General features: G+C 43.8%; 1 protein-coding gene across 5 annotated transcripts in view; it reads left to right on the top strand.

Annotated features, from left to right (window-relative positions):
* The window catches only part of LOC119957111 (serine/arginine-rich splicing factor 5-like), a 67,884-nt gene that overhangs the window by 39,790 nt on the left and 6,212 nt on the right, over positions 1-21,882 (top strand). For all 5 annotated transcript variants that reach the window (XM_038784819.1, XM_038784811.1, XM_038784839.1 and 2 more), the window contains one exon: positions 7,561-7,631. In XM_038784819.1, coding sequence (XP_038640747.1) covers positions 7,561-7,631 — 71 coding nt within the window. The remainder of the gene's footprint in view (positions 1-7,560; positions 7,632-21,882) is intronic.

Below are 21,882 nucleotides of genomic sequence, written 5' to 3'. Positions count from 1 at the left end.
TTGGGGTGTACTCGGTTAAAATCGTTATGGGGTTGAGGCCTGTGATATATACAAAATATTGAACTGCCCAAAAGACTGCGAGCAAGTGCCGTTCGCAGGCTGTAAATCCTTGCTCCACTGGATCCAAAATTCGTGAGGCATAGGCTACGGGTCCTAAATGATCATGTCTTTCTTGGAGTAGTACGGCCGATAGGGTTCGGTCGGTGGTTGCTACTTCTATGGCGTATGGAGAGTGTGGGTCTGGTACCTGCAAAGCAGGGGCTGTGCCTAGCGTGCGTTTTAATGCATCAGTGGCGTCCGTGTGCTGTGGAAGCCATTCCCATGGGGCATTTTTTTAAAAAAAATAATTTTTATTGAAATGTTTACAAAATATAAACATCTCAACTCTTAACAAAACAACCGCGGTAACACCCCAAGAACAATACCCACCCAACTTCAAAAGCAACTACAAACAAAAAAAACAAAACAAAAGAACACCCAAACAACAAAAGGGAAAGAGATAACACCCGCCACATCCCACAAACCCATGTACACAGTTCTCCCTCCCACCGATCCAAACCCTCCCCCCCCCCCCTCCCTCCCTCCCTCCCTCCCCCCGGGTTGGTGCTGCTGCCGGCCTATTTCCCTACCGGTGGGGCGTTCTTTTTAAGGAGCTCGGAAAGTGGGGCTGCCTTTGTGGCAAAACCATTTATATGGTTCCAACAGTAACCAACTAATCCTAAAAATGACCGGAGTGCAGTGACATTGTGGGGCAAGGGCAATTTAACTATCTATTCAATCCATTTATGTTCTATCTCTTCTTTTTCCGTGTGTGATAGTGGTGCCTAAGTAAAGGACCTTTTCTTTTAGGATCTGGGCTTTTTTCGGGTTAACTTTACATCCAATTGAGTGTAGGAGACCTAATAATTCAGGAGGAAGCTTAACGTGCTCTTCCTTTGTCAGTTTGTAGGAGCAAGTCGTCCAGATACTGAATGAGGCATTCAGGTCGGGAAAATTTGGATAGTCCGTTTGCCAATTATCGGTGAAAAATGGAGGGGGAGTTGTGGAAACCATGCGGAAGGCATGCCCATGTATATTGCTGTCCTTGGAACATGAAGGCAAATTTGTATTGGCAATTCTTAGCTAAAGGAATGGACCAAAAGCCATTGCTAATGTCCAGTACCGTAAAATACTTTGACTGTAGTCCCTGCTTTGGCATTGTTTCGGGACTCGTGGCAACAGTGGGGACTGCTAATGGAGTTACTTTATTGAGTTCTCTCTAATGGTTAGTCTCCATGAACCGTCTGGTTTTCTTACGGGCCAAATTGGGGCATTGTTTGTTGAGACTACGAGCTGAATTACGCCTTGGTCTGGCAAACTTTGAATTACTTTTGCAATTTCTCTTTCGGCTTGCTGTGGGAAACCATATTGCTTCTGGGGCTTGGGATCGGGACCTGTAATGGTGACTGTTCCTGGAATCTTTCCACAATCGTGCTTGTGCTGGACGAAGGATGTTTTATGACTTCTTCGGACCTTTCTAATCATCTTATCTGCGGTAATCGTTTGTGGGTCAAACCAATAATCTCCCACTGAGCATATTCTGTGTTCATAGTCTCCTACTGTGAGCGTGGCGGGGGCTCTTGCTGTTCTGGCCATTTTCCAAACACACTTATTTACGGGGTCATAGGAAAGGTTGTGTGAGCTCATGAAGTCGATTCCTAAAACGTGCTCTGCTGTTTGGGGCAAATCCACCAAAACAACGGGGTGTCTGGTATTTATGTTTCCAAGTTGGATATCTGTGGGGGCCGTAATGTATCCCTGCTGTACATGTCCTGGAAATCCACTAAGAGTGATGGTGTCTGTGGTGGGCCATTTGTCACGCTGAAACATTGTGGAGGAGTTTAAAGTGGTGTGGGACCAGACTGTGCCTGTGACTACTGGTCTGCCTGATTTGTCCCAGAGTGTGTCGCAGACCCAAGTTGGGGAGTCCGAACATAGTCAATCTGTGCTATTTGTCGAATTATCTGGACGGGTGCTAACACTGTGCATGGGCCTAACATTGTTTCTAAGTGGGGCGTTCGGTTGCTGGTTCGGGGGGCGTTGCATTCGCGGGCGTAATGTCCCTGCTGTCCACAATTATAGCATCCTCGTGGTGCCTGTGCTCTGGGGTGCTGGCCTTTATTTCTACCCTCATTTACCCATGCGTGGTGCTGATGTGGCCTTACTGGGTTCATATTGGCTTCTGCCTTCTCCTGATCTGCCTTCCTGTGTACGGATTGTTCCCAAGCTCTGGAGAGTCTCTTTAAAACCCACACTTCATTATGTGTGGCATCTGCGTGGTCGTAATTCACACAGGCTTTTTGACCTGCTTCTGTGGTGTGGGAGACTAAGTGTGGGTCCATTTGGTTGTGTTGTTGACATTTGAGTGTGCGCTGACTAAATCCCCAAAGGCCGCTTTAAAGTGTATCCAAAGGTGCCCTGCATATGCAGTTGGATGCTCTCCCTTTTTTTGTCTACAACGGTTTAGACCTTCTACGGGGTCTCCTCTGTTGTAACCAATTGCGTCTAAAACAGCTGCCTTGGTGTCCTGGAAGCTTCCTCCTCCTACATTCTGTGGGTCTAGTAATGCTGGGCTAACAAATGGGTCAAGGCTCATTACTATAAGCTTCACTTCCTCCAGTTTGTCCAGACCGTACATAACTTTGTTGTCTTACTCGCTCAAAGAAATGGTGTGGGTCTGCTGTGGGTTGAAATGGTTCTATTTTGTCGCACACATCTCTCAATTGTGTGATGGTTAGTGGCGTGGTGTACATGAAATCGGGCTCATTGTCAATCGGTGACTTGCGTTGCGTGGTGACTGGATTCATGGGGTTGTGTGCTGCCCGTGCAATCGGTGGTGCGGGGCTTTCCTTTTCGAGGCCTGGGGGTTCTATTCTGATTCTCCGTGACTTCTACATATCGATGGGCAGTTTCATTGAGTTCCTTCCAATAGGGGCCATTTTCCCAATCTAAATTTGGTCCAAAGGTGTCTCTGAATCCGTTGTGCACTGAGAGCAGTGACTGTAATCTGGCTATTTGTTGCCTACATTTGGCGTGATCCACTGAACTCTGCCTTTGTTCCGTTGTGGAACTCTGGAGTGCTCGTAAAGCTGCCTTCAAATCTGCGCATTGTTTCTTTAGCTGTTCTAACTGCCGTTCCGTCTCTTCTCTTACTAAAACTGCGCGTTGTGTATCTTGGTAGGCCTTATCGTATTGTGTCTGAAAGCTGCTTGGGTGAACTATACAAGATTGGTGTGCCCGTTTGACATCAGCCATCTCCTTGTCTTTAGCTTCTAGCTGCTCTCGGAGTTGCTCATTAACTTTCTCACATTCACTAAAATTTCCCTCACTCTTCTCCTCTTTCTCTACAAGCTGTCTGCGGAGCGTCCTCACGACCTCCTCTGTGCCTCACAATTGTGCCAGACAGGACACGGTTGCCATCGGCTTACAAACTTTTCCTACATTCTTTTTATGTATCTCGGTTAGGTTATCCCACTAGGTTTGTCCTATACTACCTGCACCTGACTTTTCATTCGAACAAAATTTGGACCAGAGGGGCCATCCTTTCCCCTTCAAGTACTTTCTCAATTCCCCTTCCCATATGAGGCACTGCTCTACTCTACTGGTCGCTGCGACCTCGGGTTCCTGCGGATTCATTAGGCGTTCCATTGCCTTTGCTGCTATTGCTACTGGTATCTCTTTTCCTCTAGCGTAAATTTGGGACAAAGAGGAATAGGGCGGCGATTCGAACAGCGGGTATGGCCTGAGCTATTTTCCGGTTCACAATACTCCTGATAGTTTTACACAACAAAATCTAACGAGTTTACCTTATATCCCTGTTAGTATGCATGCAAGTTAATACACACTTCCGAATCTTGGAGATTTGATCGATATGGTGGTTTCTTTCACTTTTCCCAATTCGATTTCTAATTCAAACGTTTTGTGGGTTCTCTTAGAGTGACAGAAGCACTTCTAGGTCGAATCCCACCAGAGTCGCCAATAATGTTGCCAATTAGCACCGGAGACGCCAATAATGTTCTTTTTAATAAGTGGAATACTATTCCACCAGCCTCACCAGTAATATTGCCAGTTGTGGGGTATCTACTTTATTCAGATATTAATCTGACAGTTATTAATGAGGATGTTGTTTTCAGAGTCGCCAGGTATCAGATGATACCACCACAAGGTTTAACCGGATATCGATCAAAGACCCGACAACCAGTTACTTAGTTCAAGTTCAATAATAGTTTATTTACACACAAGAATTACTTTGAAATGCAACATAAAACATGACAAGCTAAATTACACCTAACACTACAACAACCAGTACTTAACTTCAGGCACCCGGCTTTAGGCAGAGGAACAAGGCCTTTGTTCGTTTCTTGCGTGGCCGGGTCTGAAGAAGTGACTTTGTTTCTGCTGGGCTCATCCATCTGGTAGCGGTCGTTGATCTTGAACTTGCTTCTGGTCGTAGTGCTGCAATTGGTATCAGGCAAAGGCCGGGCCAAGCGTGCTCTGGGGCCAAAAGAGATTGAACACATGGCAGTGTCTCTTTTCATCCTTCGGGATTTCGCACTCTTTTTGGCGGTCCTTAGCTTTGGACCCAATAATTCGGCAGGCTTCAATTACTGCCTTTGATTTTAGCCAATAAAGGGGCGGGTGCCTTGATGGCTGGGCGTGTCCTGAGCGGTCATTGACCTTGGCTGTTTGGGCTTCCTGGGTGAAGGGGATGGCACCGATGAGTCTGTATCTGTATTTGATATTGGAGTACAAGTCTTTTGTTCTGGGGAAATGGGCCATTAGAATGCAAATCGGCTGGGGGATTCGATAGTGTCTGGTTAACTAGTGGCAAATATACACTTAAGCTCTGAGTTTGTCTGGATCCTGCATTGGCCATATTTCCTGTGATTCTTTTCAAGTGGCCATGTTTCCCTTTGTAAGTGGCCATGTTTCCCTTTGTAAGTGGCCATGTTTCCCTTTGTAAGTGGCCATGTTTCCCTTTGTAAGTGGCCATGTTTCCCTTTGTAAGTGGCCATGTTTCCCTTTGTAAGTGGCCATGTTTCCCTTTGTAAGTGGCCATGTTTCCCTTTGTAAGTGGCCATGTTTCCCTTTGTAAGTGGCCATGCTTCCCTTTGTAAGTGGCCATGCTTCCCTTTGTAAGTGGCCATGCTTCCCTTTGTAAGTGGCCATGCTTCCCTTTGTAAGTGGCCATGTTTCCCTTTGTAAGTGGCCATGTTTCCCTTTGTAAGTGGCCATGTTTCCCTTTGTAAGTGGCCATGTTTCCCTTTGTAAGTGGCCATGTTTCCCTTTGTAAGTGGCCATGTTTCCCTTTGTAAGTGGCCATGTTTCCCTTTGTAAGTGGTCATGTTTCCCTTTGTAAGTGGCCATGTTTCCCTTTGTAAGTGGCCATGTTTCCCTTTGTAAGTGGCCATGTTTCCCTTTGTAAGTGGCCATGTTTCCCTTTGTAAGTGGCCATGCTTCCCTTTGTAAGTGGCCATGCTTCCCTTTGTAAGTGGCCATGCTTCCCTTTGTAAGTGGCCATGTTTCCCTTTGTAAGTGGCCATGTTTCCCTTTGTAAGTGGCCATCCCAGATGGCTACACCTTACCCCTCCTTATCGCTGTAATCTCCACCAGCTCAAAACCCTCTCGGTTATCACTGCTCATCTAATTCTGGCTTCTTTTGAGTTTTCCTAATTTTAATTGCTCTGCCATTGGTGGCTATGGCTTCAGCTGCAGCTGCCCAGATTCCAAGCTTGGGAATTCCCTCCTTAAGTCTCCTCTCCTCTCGATCTTGCTTTTCTCCTTTAAGACATTGCTTAAAACCTACCACTTTGATTAGCTTTTCGTCATGTGACCTAATATCTCTATTTAGCTTGGCATCATTTTATTTTATAATGTTCCTGTGAAACACCTTGGGATGTTCTATTACATTAAAGACACTACATAAATATAAATTGTTCTTGAAGTTGTTGTTGCCACTTAATTCATTTATGCATGGGCTTAGTTTAAAGCTGATTGTTAGAGATTCTTAGCCAACGATAATAATAAAAAAGTGCTGGAAGTAACCAGTAGGTCAGGCAGCTTCTGTGGAGGGAGAACCAGAGTTACTATTTCAGCTTGATGACCTTTCATCAAAACTCACCTATATGCTTGGCCAACTGTTGTTCTCCCAAGCACGTGTGAACTCTCTTTTTAACTGGCTATTGTTTGGGTAACCACTTGGTTTGAGGATTGGTTTTCCCTTCTTTTATATATGATCAGGTAATCTAGTTGACTTTATATATGGTCTCCTTCATTTGTTTGCAGGTTGCAAATATTTTTTGACACCAATAGAAGCTCTGGCTTGACTAATTTGACTGCAGGCTGATATGCATAATGTATTTGATATTCAAATTTAATGAGTGCCTGAGAAACGAGGGGGGTATTGGCAGTAGCCTTTATCAGGATAACCTTTTCTGCATGGTTCTTGTCAACCAGGTATCCCACCCTTGTCTCAAAAGGGTTTTTGCTTCTGATTGAAGTAATAGAATTTCAATGGTGGGTTGTTTGGAGGAACAGTGTAAGAAAAGGAAAGCCAATACTGCCTAGGAATTCTGTAGCGGTTTCCATTTCCATGAAAGAATGTGGATCCAGAAACTTAAGAAGCAGATTTCCTGAATGCCTGAAATGCACAAGATCATCAGCTAAGTATTGAAGAGTGGCTCTCTGGTAAGGCAGCACAGGTGCTTAAATGACATCTGCTATGGCTTATAAGGTGACTTGCCTCGGGCTGATACAAAAAAAGTAATTAAATCATACTTTTAGTTTATTTTTCTCGTACATATTTCACAAATTAACTTACAAGGTTGGTGCCAGGAGTGAAATTTATTTTACTCTTTGCCACGTCCAAAGTGAACAAAATTCCATTTAAATGCTTTCTTTTTAAAGTAATGGCTTTGTGGTGCCATTTATGACCAATAAGTAACCAAAAGTCCTTTGTAAAAATGTTTTTTAAAGTTTTAAATTCAAGTAGCAATTTTTGAAACAATCATATTTTCTTATCTTAATATTTTGAACCAAGGTGAACAAAAGTTCACCCAATTTGGAATGTCTAGAACTGTCACCAGACGGGCAGCATGGTAGCATTGTGGATAGCACAATCGCTTCACAGCTCCAGGGTCCCAGGTTCGATTCCGGCTTGGGTCACTGTGCGGAGTCTGCACATCCTCCCCGTGTGTGTGTGGGTTTCCTCCGGGTGCTCCGGTTTCCTCCCACAGTCCAAAGATGTGCAGGTTAGGTGGATTGGCCATGATAAATTGCCCTTAGTGTCCAAAATTGCCCTTAGTGTTGGTGGGGTTACTGGGATATGGGGATAGGGTGGAGGTATTAACCTTTCGTAGGGTGCTCTTTCCAGGAGCTGGTGCAGACTCGATGGGCCGAATGGCCTCCTTCTGCACTGTAAATTCTATGAAAATGTCTGAATCAGATTTAATGTTTTAATGTGTATTCTGTAAATATCAAAGTGTGAACCTTTAAATGAATAAATATTCTTCTTGTACATAGGATTTGAAAGACTTGATGAGACAGGCTGGAGAGGTTACATTTGTGGATGCACACAGAAACAAGAATGAAGGGTAAGTTGTTTTGCTTTGCCAGTTAACTTTATTTGTACATTTTTGACCCTTTAATTGGCAACAATAGATGCATTGTTATCTTTCTGCATGTCCCTTCCTAATGTTTCACATGTGATAGCTGTTAGTTACTTAATGAGACAGGCATTTGATGAGAAGTTCGATAGGAAGTTGCCATAAAAAGGAATGGAAGGATAGGTTGATAGTGTGAGATCAAGTAAAGTTGGAGAAGAGGCGGCATGTTAGAGCAGTGGTTAGCACTGCTGCCTACGGCACTGAGGACCCGGGTTCGATCCTGGCCTCGGGTCACTGTCTGTGTGGAGTTTGCACATTCTCCCTGTATCTGCATGGGTTTCGTTCCCACAACCCAAAGATGTGCAGGTTAGGTGGGTTGGCCACGCTAAATTGCCCCTTCATTGGAAAAAGAAAATAATTGGGTACTCTAAAAAAATTTTTAAAGTAAAGTTGGGGAAGGATCATGTGGAGGATAAATACAAAGAACATGAGCGGGATTCTCCATTGGCTGACGCTGAAATCGCGAAACGCGATTGGGCAGAGAATAGGTTCCAACGCTAAAATCGCGGCGGGTGCTGATTTGACGCCAAATCACAATTCTCTGTCACCTCGACAGAGGCGTCAATGCGATCCACAATGCATGTACAATAATGCATATCGTTACAGTTTGCATATCATTAGTGGACCCGACCCGTATTCTCCGGGGGCTCCACAATGCTCCACTTCCGATGGGCTGAGTTCCTGATGGTGCAGTTCATGTGTGCTTTTAAAAATTGTGAAATTGGCATCATGGCTGCTGAGGGAGAGAAAGAGGGTATGGAAAGTGTCCAATATCGCCATAGTGTGCTGATAGTTTTGCCGCAGGCCGGGGGGCTTCTGCCAGGGGCAGGGGGTGTAGCGGAGGGTGGCCAGGAGGTAGATTGTGGGATCAGGGTGGACGAACAAGGAACACCATTGCCGCAGCCAGCAAGGCAGCCATGCAGCTACACACTCCACTAACAACCCACTGTGAACTTAGGGCCACGAGTCATATGTGTCCCCCAGGCCACCCCCCTAGGAGGCCTGTGGCCCCAGCTGATCCATCAGCTGTATGGGTGCGCTCCAGCACAACCAGTGCCATCTTGTTGGCTAGGATGAGTGTGTGTGGGGATTGTAATGTGTATTTGCAGCTGCAGTTTGTCAGTCTCCCAAGTGTCAATCACGGACCTGGCGAATCGCATACTGTTTTTCAATAGAATCGATTGTGTTCCATGTGGCACTGGTCCTAGCCCCTCCACAGTAGCAGAATTGATCAAGGTTCGGCGCCATGTTTGCTGTCGTGAAAGTCCACAAATGCATGCATCGGGGTCAACACCTAGTCTCAGAAACGAAGAATCCCGTCCCATTTGTTTCTGGGCCGTAAAAATCTATTTGACTAATGTTCACTCGTCAGTGTTGTAATTAATCTTTAAAATTGTTTCATTAGAACTTCTACAAGTGTCTGGCTATTTCAAACGATCTACTGATGATGTGATTTTAATATAATGCAATTATTTAGGATGAGAACAAAGAACATTACAGCTCAGGAACAGGCCCATCGGCCAACAAGCCTGTGCTAATCCAGATTGCTTATTTAGACCTACCACTTATTGCCCAAATCATCTGTATCCCGCCATTCCCCGCCCATTCTATCAAGATGCATCTTAAAACAGGCAGCATGGTGGTGCAGAGGTTAGCACTGCTGCCTCATGGCGCCGAGGTCCCAGGTTCGATCCTGGCTCTAGGTCACTGTCCGAGTGGAGTTTGCACATTCTCCCCGTGTTTACGTGGGTTTCGCCCCCACAACCCAAAGATGTGCAGGCTAGAAGGATTGGCCACACTTAAGTTGCCCCCCAATTGGAAAAAATGAATTGGGTACTCTTTTTATAAAAAAAAAAGAAGATACATCTTAAGCGTTGCTATATTGCCTTCCTCCACCACCTCCACTGACAACACGTTCCATGCACCCACCACCCTCTGTGTGAAAAACTTCCCCTCTCATCTTCAACCTGTGCCCCCTTATAATTGAGTCTTCGACTCTGGAAAAAAGCTTCTGACTATTCACCCTGTCTATACTCTCAATTTTGCAGACCTCAATCGGGCCTCCCCTCTGTCTTTCCAACTAAAACAATCCTCTCCTCATAGCTAACACCTTCCAGACCGGGCAACATCCTGGTGAACCTTCTTTGCACTCTCTCAAAAGCACCCACGTCCTTCTGGTAGTGTGGTGACCAAACTGTACGCAATATTCCAAATGCGGCCCAACTAAAATTTTATACAACTATAACACGACTTGCCAACTCTGGTACTCAACGTCCCGGCCGATGAAGGCAAGCATGCCATATGCCTTCTTGACCACCTTATCCGCCTGCATTGCCACTTTCATGGAACTATGGGCCTGAACGCCCATACTCCTCTGTCTGTCAATGCTCCTAAGGGTTCTGCCATTTACTGTATAATTCACACCTGAATTTGATCTTCCAATGCATCACCTCCACCTCTCATTTGTCCGGGTTGATTTCTGTCTGCCATTTCTCTGCCCAACTCTCCAATCTACCTGCTGTATTCTCTGGTAGTCCGCTTCACAATTTGCAACTCCACCTATCCTTTTTTTTTAAAATAATTTTTATTGGAATTTTTTACAGAACATATAAAAATATAACAACAAGTATAGCAAAAAGCAGTAATATGCAACTAACAGCCCCATAACACCCACAATTCCCCCCATACCATAACATCACATGTATCACACTCCCCCCCCCCCCCCCCCCCCCCCCCAACAAGAGAACTTAACCATAAATTAAAATTAGATCAATCAAATTTAAATAAAATAAGCCAACATAATCAACGTCCCCCCCACCCCCCCGGGTTGCTGCTGCTACTGTCCCAGTACCCTATCGTTGAGCCAGAAAGTCGAGGAAAGGTTGCCACCGTTTAAAGAACCCTTGCACCGATCCTCTCAGGGCGAATTTAACCTTCTCAAGCTTAATGAAGCCCGCCATGTCATTGATCCAGGTCTCCACGCTTGGGGGCCTCGCGTCCTTCCACTGTAGCAAAATCCTTCGCCGGGCTACTAGGGACGCAAAGGCCAGCACACCGGCCTCTTTCGCCTCCTGCACTCCCGCCTCTACCCCAACCCCAAAGATCGCGAGTCCCCATCCTGGCTTGACCCTGGATCCCACCACCCTTGACACCGTCCTCGCCACCCCCTTCCAGAACTCCTCCAATGCCGGGCATGCGCAGAACATATGGGCATGGTTCGCTGGACTCCCGAGCACCTGGCACGCCTATCTTCACCCCCAAAGAACCTACTCATCCTCGTCCCAGTCATGTGGGCCCTATGCAGCACCTTGAATTGGATGAGGCTAAGCCGCGCACACGAGGAGGAAGAATTTACCCTCTCCAGGGCATCAGCCCATGTCCCGTCTTCGATCTGTTCCCCCAGTTCCCCCTCCCACTTCGTTTTCAGCTCCTCTACTGACGCCTCTTCCACCTCCTGCATAAGCTTGTAGATATCGGATATCTTCCCCTCCCCGACCCAGACCCCCGAGAGCACCCTGTCAGTCACCCCCTTCGCGGGGAGCGCAGGGAATCCCTCCACCTGCCGTCTAGCAAATGCCTTTACCTGCAGATATCTAAACATGTTTCCCGGCGGGAGCCCAAATTTCTCCTCCAACTCCCCCAGGCTCGCAAACCGTCCGTCGATAAACAGGTCCTTCAGCTGTCTAATGCCCGCTATATACCATCCACGAAATCCCCCATCCATGTTCCCCGGGACGAACCTATGGTTCCCCCTTAATGGAGCCTCCATCGAGCCCCCCACTTCTCCCCTATGTCGCCTCCACTGCCCCCAAATCTTGAGGGTAGCCGCCACCACCGGACTCGTGGTATACCTCGTGGGAGGGAGCGGCCACGGCGCCGTTACCAGGGCCCCCAGGCTTGTATCCCCACAGGACGCTCTCTCCATCCGTTTCCATGCTGCCCCCTCCCCCTCCATCACCCACTTACGCACCATCGACACATTGGCCGCCCAGTACGCACCATCGACACGTTGGCCGCCCAGTATCAACTCCACCTATCTTAGTTACTGCACTCGATATTTCCATCTTTTCCAACCCGTTCTCTAATGCAAAGATATTTACCTGAAGTCTCAAAAATTATCATCTGAAAGCAGTGTATGCTAGCATGGCAGTCGCTGTGGTTTAATAAAATGCTAGAGCTAATAAGAAGGAGAATGTGTATTGATTTCACATACTGGAATTAAATGTTAATGCAGCATTTCTTAGTACAAAACTTTGAAACGTTTATCTGACTACTGCAGAAATAGACATAAAGATTGTGAAATGCAATCTTTATATAACATCCCTACAGTCAACTAATGAAATAGATTATCACGCAAAAGTTAAGATGGTTAAAGTTAAAACCTTGTAATAGCCTGCTCTTTGAGCATTCATCTTTAAAATGTAGTTTTCTGTTTTCTTTAAAATACGTGAGACATTTTTTTTAAAATTCTGTTTATGTGGCTAGCGTAAGATCCATCATGTCAATTTCAACATTAATGGCTTAAACAAAATATTGTACAACTTTGTCCTGGCTTCCAGTTCACCTATCTATCCACCCAAATGATCCTTCTGAAATCTCAAATGCTAAGAAGATCACAGTAATTTAGAAGTTAGTCACCCTGTGCTTTATGGGAATAGGAGGACAGTGAATAAAGGATGTATTTTGATATTAAAGAGAAGGCTATTATATTTGTTTTGTCTTGGGATATACTTAATTTTAAATGTTAAAAAGGAAAGGAGCATGAAAATAAATCTACCTTCCCTTAAAAATATTCAGTGACCCTACTTCCACCGTTTTCTGAGGCAGAGTTCCAAGTTGCAAAACCCTCTGAGAGAAAAGAGTTTTCCTCATCTCTGTCCTGTAAGGGCGGTCCCCTAATTTTAAAACAGCAACCCCCACCCCCACCCCAACCCCAAAAGTTCTGGATTCACCCACAAGAAGAAACATCCTTTCAACATCCACTTTGTCAATACCATTCAGTATCTTACATACTTCAATCAAGTCATTCCTCGCTCTTCCTTTTTTTAAATGTATTTTATTACAAACATGTATCAAAGCAGGTTACAGCGAATAAACACCCCGGGAAACATACTTCCCAACAATCAACTATACAGTCTATACAGATTTTTCCCCTTTTTCACCCTCTCTCCCCTGTGCCGAACAGCCCCTCAAACATGGTCACAAACATCCCCTACCTTTCCTCAAACCCCCCTGAATAGCCCCTTAACTCATACTTTATCTTCTCCAACCGCAGGAAGTTGTACAGGTCACCCAACCAGGCCGCTATCCCCGGTGGCGATGCCGACTGCCAGTGCAGCAAAATTTGCCGCCGTGCAATGAGAGAGGCGAAGGCCAGACATCGGCTGTCCTCCTCTCCATGAGCTCTGGGTTCTCTGAGACCCCAAATATCGCCACCAAAGGGTCCGGAGCCACCTTCTCCTCCACTATCCTGACTAACACTCCCGCCCAGTATCTTCCCAATTTTTCACAACCCCAAAACATGTGCGTGTGATTCGCTGGCCCCCGCCCACACCTCTGATACTCATCTGCTACCCCCTGAAAGAACCCATTAATTCTCGCCTGAGTCATATGCACTCTGTGCACTACCTTAAACTGTATCAGGATCACCCTTGCACAAGAGGAGGTCCCGTTTACCTTACGCAGTGCCTCACTCCATACTCCTCAATTGATCTCCCCTCCCAACTCCGCTTCCCATTTCTCCTTGATCTTCACCACCTGCTCGCCTCCCTGCTCCCCCAGCTATTTGTATATATCCCCAAAACTTCCCTCCCCTTCCACATCCAGCAGCAGCAGATTCCTCACTTTTCTAATCTCCAGTGGAAACAAGTCTAGCCTTTAAGACCATAAGACATAGGAGCAGAATTAGGCCACTCAGCCCATCGACTCTGCTCTGCCATTTAATCATGGCTGATATTTGTCTCATCCCCATTCTGCTGCCTTCTCCCCATAACTCCTGATCCCCTTATTAATCAAGAATTTATCTATCTCTGTCTTAAAGACACTCGGTGATTTGGCCTTCACAGCCTTCAGCGGCAAAGAGTTCCACCGATTCGCCACCCTCTGGCTGAAGAAATTCCTCCTCATCTCTGTTTTAAAGGATCATCCCTTTAGTCTGAGATTGTGTCCTCTGGTTCTAGTTTTTCCAACAAGTGGAAACATCCTCTCCACGTCCACTCTATCCAGACCTCGCAGTATTCTGTAAGTTTCCAACCTATCCTCGTAAGACAACCTGCTCATTCCAAGTATCAATCTAGTAAACTTCTTCTGAACTGTCTCCAATGCATTTACATCCTTCTTTAAATAAGGAGACCAATACTATACACAGGTTATTGGCTTATTTAAACTCACTCTTTTTCATTGATATCATGAAATATGTAAGCACAACAGGACAATAATATTGGATAATTTTAAACCAGAATAAGGGTGATGAATGTGGGAGATTCTTTTTAGAATGCATCTAGAACTGCTTCGTAGATCAATAGTTTTCAAGTCCAACAAGGTAAAGAATAATTGCTTGCTTAATGTTGGTAAATGAAGCTGTTGGTGAATGTTGATGTTGGTGAATGTTGGTGAATTAGCCACGGCTAAATCGCTGGCTTTGAAAGCAGACCAAGGCAGGCCAGCAGCACGGTTCAATTCCCGTAGCAGCCTCTCCAAACAGGCGCCGGAATGTGGCGACTAGGGGCTTTTCACATTAACTTAATTTGAAGCCTACTTGTGACAATAAGCAATTTTCATTTCATTGCATTTCAAGTGGGCCAAATGACTGATGTAAGAGTAGGTGAGCAATTTGGCAGAAAGTCTAGCAAACAGGCTGAGAGATTAGTGCAAAATCTTCAAATAAACTTAGAAAGGAGGCATGCAATCAAATTAGGACAAAAATACAGGCAGTCCCTGGATTTATGACACAATTGGTCCCAAAAACAGTGTTGTAAGTTTGAACTGGTTTTTCCATGGGAACAATGTTGTAAATGGGGGAACTGGTTTCTGAGCCAAGGCATGAAACCCTATTTTCCTTGAATAGTGAAAGGTTTGTGAGACCTAGTGTTACGACACCCTGGACTAGTGCGCAGTCAATTCCAGCCCCACAGACCCCGCAGTCCCGATACAAGTGAATTAACCAATATTCATATAAAATTTGCAGAATCCTTGACCCTTTGATTACTCAAAAGTTACAGCCACCAGGTTTGTAAGTTGAACCCAGTAACTGTTTATTTATAACAGAAATCAAGTTGAAATATGCAGTAATTATAACCGAATAATGGCCAGCTAATCATCTACTCCCTTTTACCATCCAACCTTTTGCCCAGACACACACACACACACACACACACACACACGGAAAGGGTGAAAATAAGAAGAGGATAACCTGCTAGAATGCTTAGTGATCAAAGCCACCGGTGTAGTATTAGAGATGATCCTCTGCCAGCAGCAGATAGTCCGTACTCCCAAACAATAGGATTTCCTCTGGAGAGGCACTTTAACTTTTATTAACCAGGGCTTTCATTCACACGAGGAGCCTCAGGCCTGTTTCATTCTTTCTTGTTTCCAACTTTACCAGAATGACCAACAGCCTTACTGAGATGAGAACAGAGTTCCCACACGAGATTTTAAAAGGGTTTTAAACATCTGAACCCTGCTGAAGCAGATGGCTTTACTTTGGTTTCCTTGCAGTTCAGTCGGGCTGTGCAGAGAGAGAGATTTACCTCTGATCTGTAGAAAAAATTCATTAGGTGTGAGAGAAATCAGAGCTGTGACTCTCCAGGTTTCTGATATCAAAACAAAACTGGAAAAGCAGTGTCACAGAGGAAGGAACATTCCAGAGAAAAACCCGACCAATCAGCAGAAGCCTTTGATGAGGCCTGGCAGTCCAAGTCAGTTCATTGGCCAACAGCCAAGACCATCGAGGTGTGTCAGCACTAATCTCCCTGGAATCTGCTGAGGTGAAATGTAAATAGCTTCATGCAACCAGCCTTCCCTTAGGGTCATAGGTCGATCTTCAGTTTAAACTAGCTACTCGAATTAAAGGCAAAGTCCAGCTTAAAGGCACCGGTCCATTTATTGTCCATGTACAAAAATTCTAATAGCAAAGCAGCAGAAGTTAAAAGGGAAAGAAACAAGAGACCAGCAGGGATTAACAGGAGGATCCTTGCATTTCAGTATAATTGCCTTACATTAGTGGATATCCCATGATATAATAGTGCTACACTTTGACACTTTTATACTGTACCTGAGAATAATAATCTTTATTGTCATAAGTAGGCTTACATTAACACTGCAATGAAGTTACATTGAAAAGCCCCTAATCGCGACATTCCGGTGCCTGTTCTGGTACACAGAGGGAGAATTCAGAATGTCCAAATTACCTAACAGCACGTCTTTCGGAACTTGTGGAAGGAAACCGGAGCACCCAGAGGAAACCCATGCATCCATGGGGAGAACATGCCAGACTCTGGGCAGATAGTTGACCCAAGCTTGGAATCGAGCGTAGTTTGCCCTTCATGAAGTTGTTAAAGGCGGAACATATATGAACATAAGAGTTGGTAGAGACTAACTGTTCGCTGGCATGGTGTCGTAAAGTTGAGACACACATTGCAAAATCAAAACGGTGTCAATTTATAAACATCGTAAGTACCATTCATCGTAAATAGAACATTGTAAAGTTGAGGAAAGCCTGTACTGAGAAAACCATTAAGAATATAGAATATTTGGATGGCACAGTGGCTAGCACTGCTGCATATGGCACTGAGGACCCGGGTTCAATACCGATCCATGTGGAGTTTGCGCATTCTCCCCGTATCTGTGTGGGTTTCACTCCCACAATCCATAAATGTGCTGGGTAGGTGGATTGACCACGCTAAATAAGAAAAATAATTAGCAGTAATATAGAAGGAAATAGTATGGGCTTTATGTAAGCATATGAGAAGTAACACCTGAAGATTTCATTGTTCACGGATGGAAGGCAATCTAATTATGATGGGGTCCGATATGATAGAGGCATTAAATAAATATTTTGCACCAGGTTTTACAAAAGATGGTCCAAGTCAAAATGGAGATATACTAGAAGAGATTTGACATTATTAGAAATAACTGCAGAAAAAGAACTGCTTCTAAAAAAAGTGGTGGAACTTGAGGTCAATTGTCACCAGGACTTCATGGTATACAGTCTAGGCTGTTAACTCAGCAGGTTTTAGCTTCTACCAGAGGCTAAAAGCATGGAACATAGAAAAGTTATGGCAGTGAATTACAGACCCTCTGAAAAAATTCTTTAATTCTCTGTAAACCAGTCAACTACTTCAAATCTATGTTTCCTCTTTATTGGCTTCTCTGTTATCCACTCTGTTTAGGACCCACGGAATATTATAAAATCTTTTTTCTCAAGAAACAACCTCGTCTAACCCAACTTTCCTCATAGCTAAAATTGTGCATTCCAGCCAACATCTTCAGAAGTCTCCTCTGTACCCTCCCTTGTGTGATCACATCCTTCCTGTAATGAGGTGACCAGAACTGTACGGCAATAATTTGGCTGTGACATAATGGGTGTTGTACGCAGTTCTAGCAAACGACCCCCCGCCCCCATATACTAGTCTTCGGCTAATAGACGGAAAACCTTCTTAAACACCTCATCTACCTGTCTTGCTACCTTCAGCAATCTGTGAATATGCACCCTCAGATTCCTCTGTTCCTCCACACTTCTCGGTATCCTACCATTTATTACATATTCTCCTGCCTGATATTTCCTCCCAAAATGCATTACTTTGCATGTCCCCACATTCCGTTCTATTTGCTACGGTCTTCCCACTTGAGCAGCTCATTGATATCGTCCTACAATCTTCTTTCTCGCTATTAACCAATTAGCCAAGCATTAATTTTCTGTTTCATTTGCAGATTTCTTAATTTTTTTCCCCTTACATTCAAGTCTAAATCATTGTTATTAAAAAGAAAATGACTTCGCACCCCACTGAAAAATAGCCATCTGGTCACAAATAGCCACATCAATCATGACCCTTTGACTGCTGCCACTGTGCCAATTTTGGATCCAACTGGCCACTTTTGGATCCAACTGGCCACTTGCTCTGGCATCCCTTGGACTTTTAATTTCCTGACCAGTCTGCCATGTGAAACCATTTTTTAAAAAAATTAAAAAATTTAGAGTACCCAATTCATTTTTTTCATTGAACGGGCAATTTAGCGTGACCAATCTACCTACCCTGCACATCTTTGGATCGTGGGGGCGAAACCCACGCAAACGTGGAGAACGTGCAAACCTCACACGGACAGTGACCCAGGGCCGGGATCGAACGTGGCACCCCAGTGCCATGAGGCTGCAGTGCTAACCACTGAGCCACCGTGCTGCCCCGCCATGTGAAACCTTGAAAGGGTGGATGCTGAAAGGATGTTTCTCCTTGTGGGAGAAACTAGAAAAGTTTAGAAATAAGGGATCTCCCATTTAAGACAGAAATCTTTTCTCTGAGGGTTCTGTGAGTCTGTGGAATTATCTGTCTGAGTGGTGGAGGTAGGGTGATTGAATATGTTTAAAGCAGAGTTAGATTCTTGATTAACAAGGGAGTCAAAGGGTTTAGGAGGTAGACAGGAAAGTGACATTGAGGCCACAATCAGATCAGCCATGGTCTTTTCAAATGGGGGAGTAGGCTTGGAGGGCCGAATGGCCTACTCCTGTTCTTAATTTGTATCTAACTGCCCCTTCTCTTAGGCTTGCTATGTTCTCCTGAATGTGTTTGTCTTTCATTCCTTTCTCACTGATTTTATCTCAGTTAATGCATATATCCATAATTATTGAGCAACAATTTCTCCTTTGCCTTCCGTATTCCTAATTTGCTGCCTTCCACTTCTAGGTTTGCTTTTTCTATGAGGAACTCAAAACACTGCCAAGCTAGTTCAAACCCTCCCCACCATCTTATTGGCCCTGGCAGTAATTATTAAATTCTTCAATGTGCAAATTATGCTGTGGGGCTCGAGAGTAGTCGATGTAGTGCTTTCGTTCAAGAAGGATAAATGGGTGATTAGATCAGTTAGTTCCACAATAGTTATGCATTGCTCAGATTTGGAACCTAGTATTCAAAAGAACATTAAAGCCATAGGAAGCAGAAATTATAAATTGACCAGATGATACAAGGGAGAGGAAGTTATATTTATAGTTATGAAAAGAAACTAATGCTATTGGGACTATTTCCACTCGAGTAGAGGTGGCGAATAAGAGATTTAACCAAGTCTGTAAAATTTTAATGTGAGGAGTTATGTCAAGGTGAACCGTGAAATACAATTTCCTGGTGCACGAATCAATGACAAGGTCATCAATTTAAAACTGTCACAGAACGGAAGGAAAAAGCTTGGAGAAAATCTTCAGTGCTTTAGCACAGAGTGGGTGCAGTTGAGATCATTGACCAAACACTTGAAGTTGAGCAAAATAAAGGAGTATGGAGAGAAAGCAAGGCAGTAGGATTGACTTTTGTTTGGTCAGTAAAGAATCAGAAGTGATGGGGCTGAATGGTTGCCTCCAGTGCTGTAAGCTTATCTGGATTGCATAGAACGAATGAATGTCTCAAATGAATCTAAGATTTTGGAGTCAAGTACAATGAAAATGCAACTGAGAATGTTTAAATATGAAAGTACTTGTGCTGATTTAGCACACTGGGCTAAATCACTGGCTTTGAAAGCAGACCAAGGCAGACCAGCAGCACGGTTCAATTCCCGTACCAGCCTCCCCGAACAGGCGCCGGAATGTGGTGACTAGGGGCTTTTCACAGTAACTTCATTGAAGCCTACTTGTGACAATAAGCGATTTTCATTTTCATTAGCTAACAGTTTACTTGTGTACATAAAGCATGAATGTGATGATGTGTAATATTTAATTGAAGAGTGGCAATTGTGGTCACGTTGATAATTATGCTTACGATACTGAAGTAATCATGTTTTGCCAAAGTAAGCAAAATACTGTGGATGCTGGAATCTGAAACAAAAACAAAGGGCGCAGGAAAAACTCAGCAGGTCTGCCAGTATCTCAGGAGAGAGACACAGTTAACGTTTCAAGTCATAGACTCTTCATCAGAGGGGAGAATGTGTTAAAGCTGTAGAAATTGCAACAAAAAGTAGCCACTATATTTTGCAATTGCATCAAAGGATTTTTTGGGGATAGCTTGTATAACTTTGTCAATGCTACTGTCAATACTGTATAAGTTCACACAACATAGAATAGTTTTCTTTACATAACGCAAGTCTGCCATTACATTGTCACAATATGTCTGCATCAATGTACCTTAAACGTTGACTGATCCAAAAGGCAGCAAATGCATCTATATCCAAATCTAAGAATGTCATCTAGAAGATTTTTTTTTTGTGTTTTGCAAATTGTATTTTATAACATTTAATTTTTATACACACTATGTAATTATACCATTCTTGTTAACAAATGGTGCTGAATGATAATTGATCTAGCATTTTTGTGTCAAAGTAAATATCAAGATGAAGATTGCGATTTGGTTTTATTTTGTAATTTATTCAGAGAATGCTGTGAATGAAGAAGTCCATGTTTTCACCAGCCATCTCATGTCGATTTTTGGGGGCTCCAAAATTACTGATATTAGGTAATTTCTGGACCTAGTTCTGGTAAGCACTGCTCAGCTTCCCGAGCATTGTTAACAAAACTAGAATGGTTCCCAAGTCAGATTTGGAATGCTTTGCAAAGATGTGAGCAATAGGTGACTGACTGAAATAGTACCCAAAGCTCTTCAAAAAGAAAGTTACAAGTTTTGGTCGCAGGTTTCATTGTTTATTATAGCATGATAATGTTTTGAGTTCACCGTCTAAAATGTCCTACCAAATCACCAATTAGTTTCCTTAGCAATTCTGGAGCTAATAGCTCAGTGTCCCTTTCCTGATAGGACTTTCTGCTGTCCTTTTATAGAACTTGCCTTGGATTTCTGTTCACCGCCTCTGTTTGTATTCACAATTCTATCATCTATCGTAAAAAGAAAGTTGCCGAAGTTCTCTATTTTCTTCAGAAACATAACTGTAAACTAAGTCTTGTGGTTTTCAAATCCTGTTGACTGAACTTCAGTGTATTCAAACTTTCCACGCATTAATATCTTCATGATCTGCAAGCTTCTTTTTCATCCTCCTCTTCTCCATAACGTACCAAGATAAATCCTCTTTCCTCCACGCTGAGCCCTCAAAATTGTAGCTCCCTCCTGGGCTGCCTGCTATAAATCCAGATTATTCTATCATTTTACAAGACCCACATCGAACACAGCACTCAAGATGCAGCCTTCTTGGAGCTAGATAGAGCTTCAGGGTCACTTACTGAGATGCAAGTTATAATATGGAATTGTCGTCTTCAATTTGTTGGTTGAGTCAGGCATTTCATTTGGTATCTTACAAACATACAATTTAGGAGTAGGAATAGACCACTTGGCCCTTCAAGCCTGCTCCGCTATTGAATAAGATCATGACTGATCTGATTGTAACCTCAAGTCCACATTCCTGCCTACCACTCAAAGCTTTTTACATTCTTGTTAATCCAGAATCTATCTACCTCTGTCTTAAAAATATTCAAAAACTCTGCTTCTACTGCTTTTTGAGGAAGTATTAAAAGACTCTACTTCCATTGCCTTTTGAGGAAAAGAGTTCCAAAGACTTGCTACCTTGGAGAGAAAATAATTCTCCGCATCTCTATCTTAAATGGATCACCCCCTTATTTTTAAATAATTCTAGATTCTTGCACAAGTGGAAACATCCTCCACATCCACCCTGTCAAGACCCCATAGGATCTTGTATGTTTCTATTAAATTGCCTCTTACTCTTCTGAATTCCATTGGAGACAAGCCTAGCCTGTCCTATATCTTTCTTCATAAGACAACCCGCGCATTCCAGGTATTAGCCTAGTAAACCTTCTCTGAACTGCTTCCAACACATTTACATCCTTCCTTAAATAAGGAGACCAATACTGTACACAGTACTCACGATGTGGTCTCACCAGTGCCCCGAATAATTGAAGTATAGCCTCCCTACTTGTGCATTTAATTCCTGTCGCAATAAATTATAATACTGTTAGCTTTCCTGATTACATGCTACACCATCATGCTATCATTTTGTGATTTGTGGACCTGGACACCCAAAT

Source organism: Scyliorhinus canicula, chromosome 2 (assembly GCF_902713615.1).
Source record: "Scyliorhinus canicula chromosome 2, sScyCan1.1, whole genome shotgun sequence".
Lineage (NCBI taxonomy): Eukaryota > Metazoa > Chordata > Chondrichthyes > Carcharhiniformes > Scyliorhinidae > Scyliorhinus > Scyliorhinus canicula.
Note: the sequence above shows the minus strand (reverse complement) of the source record. Positions and strands in the feature narration are given on the sequence as shown.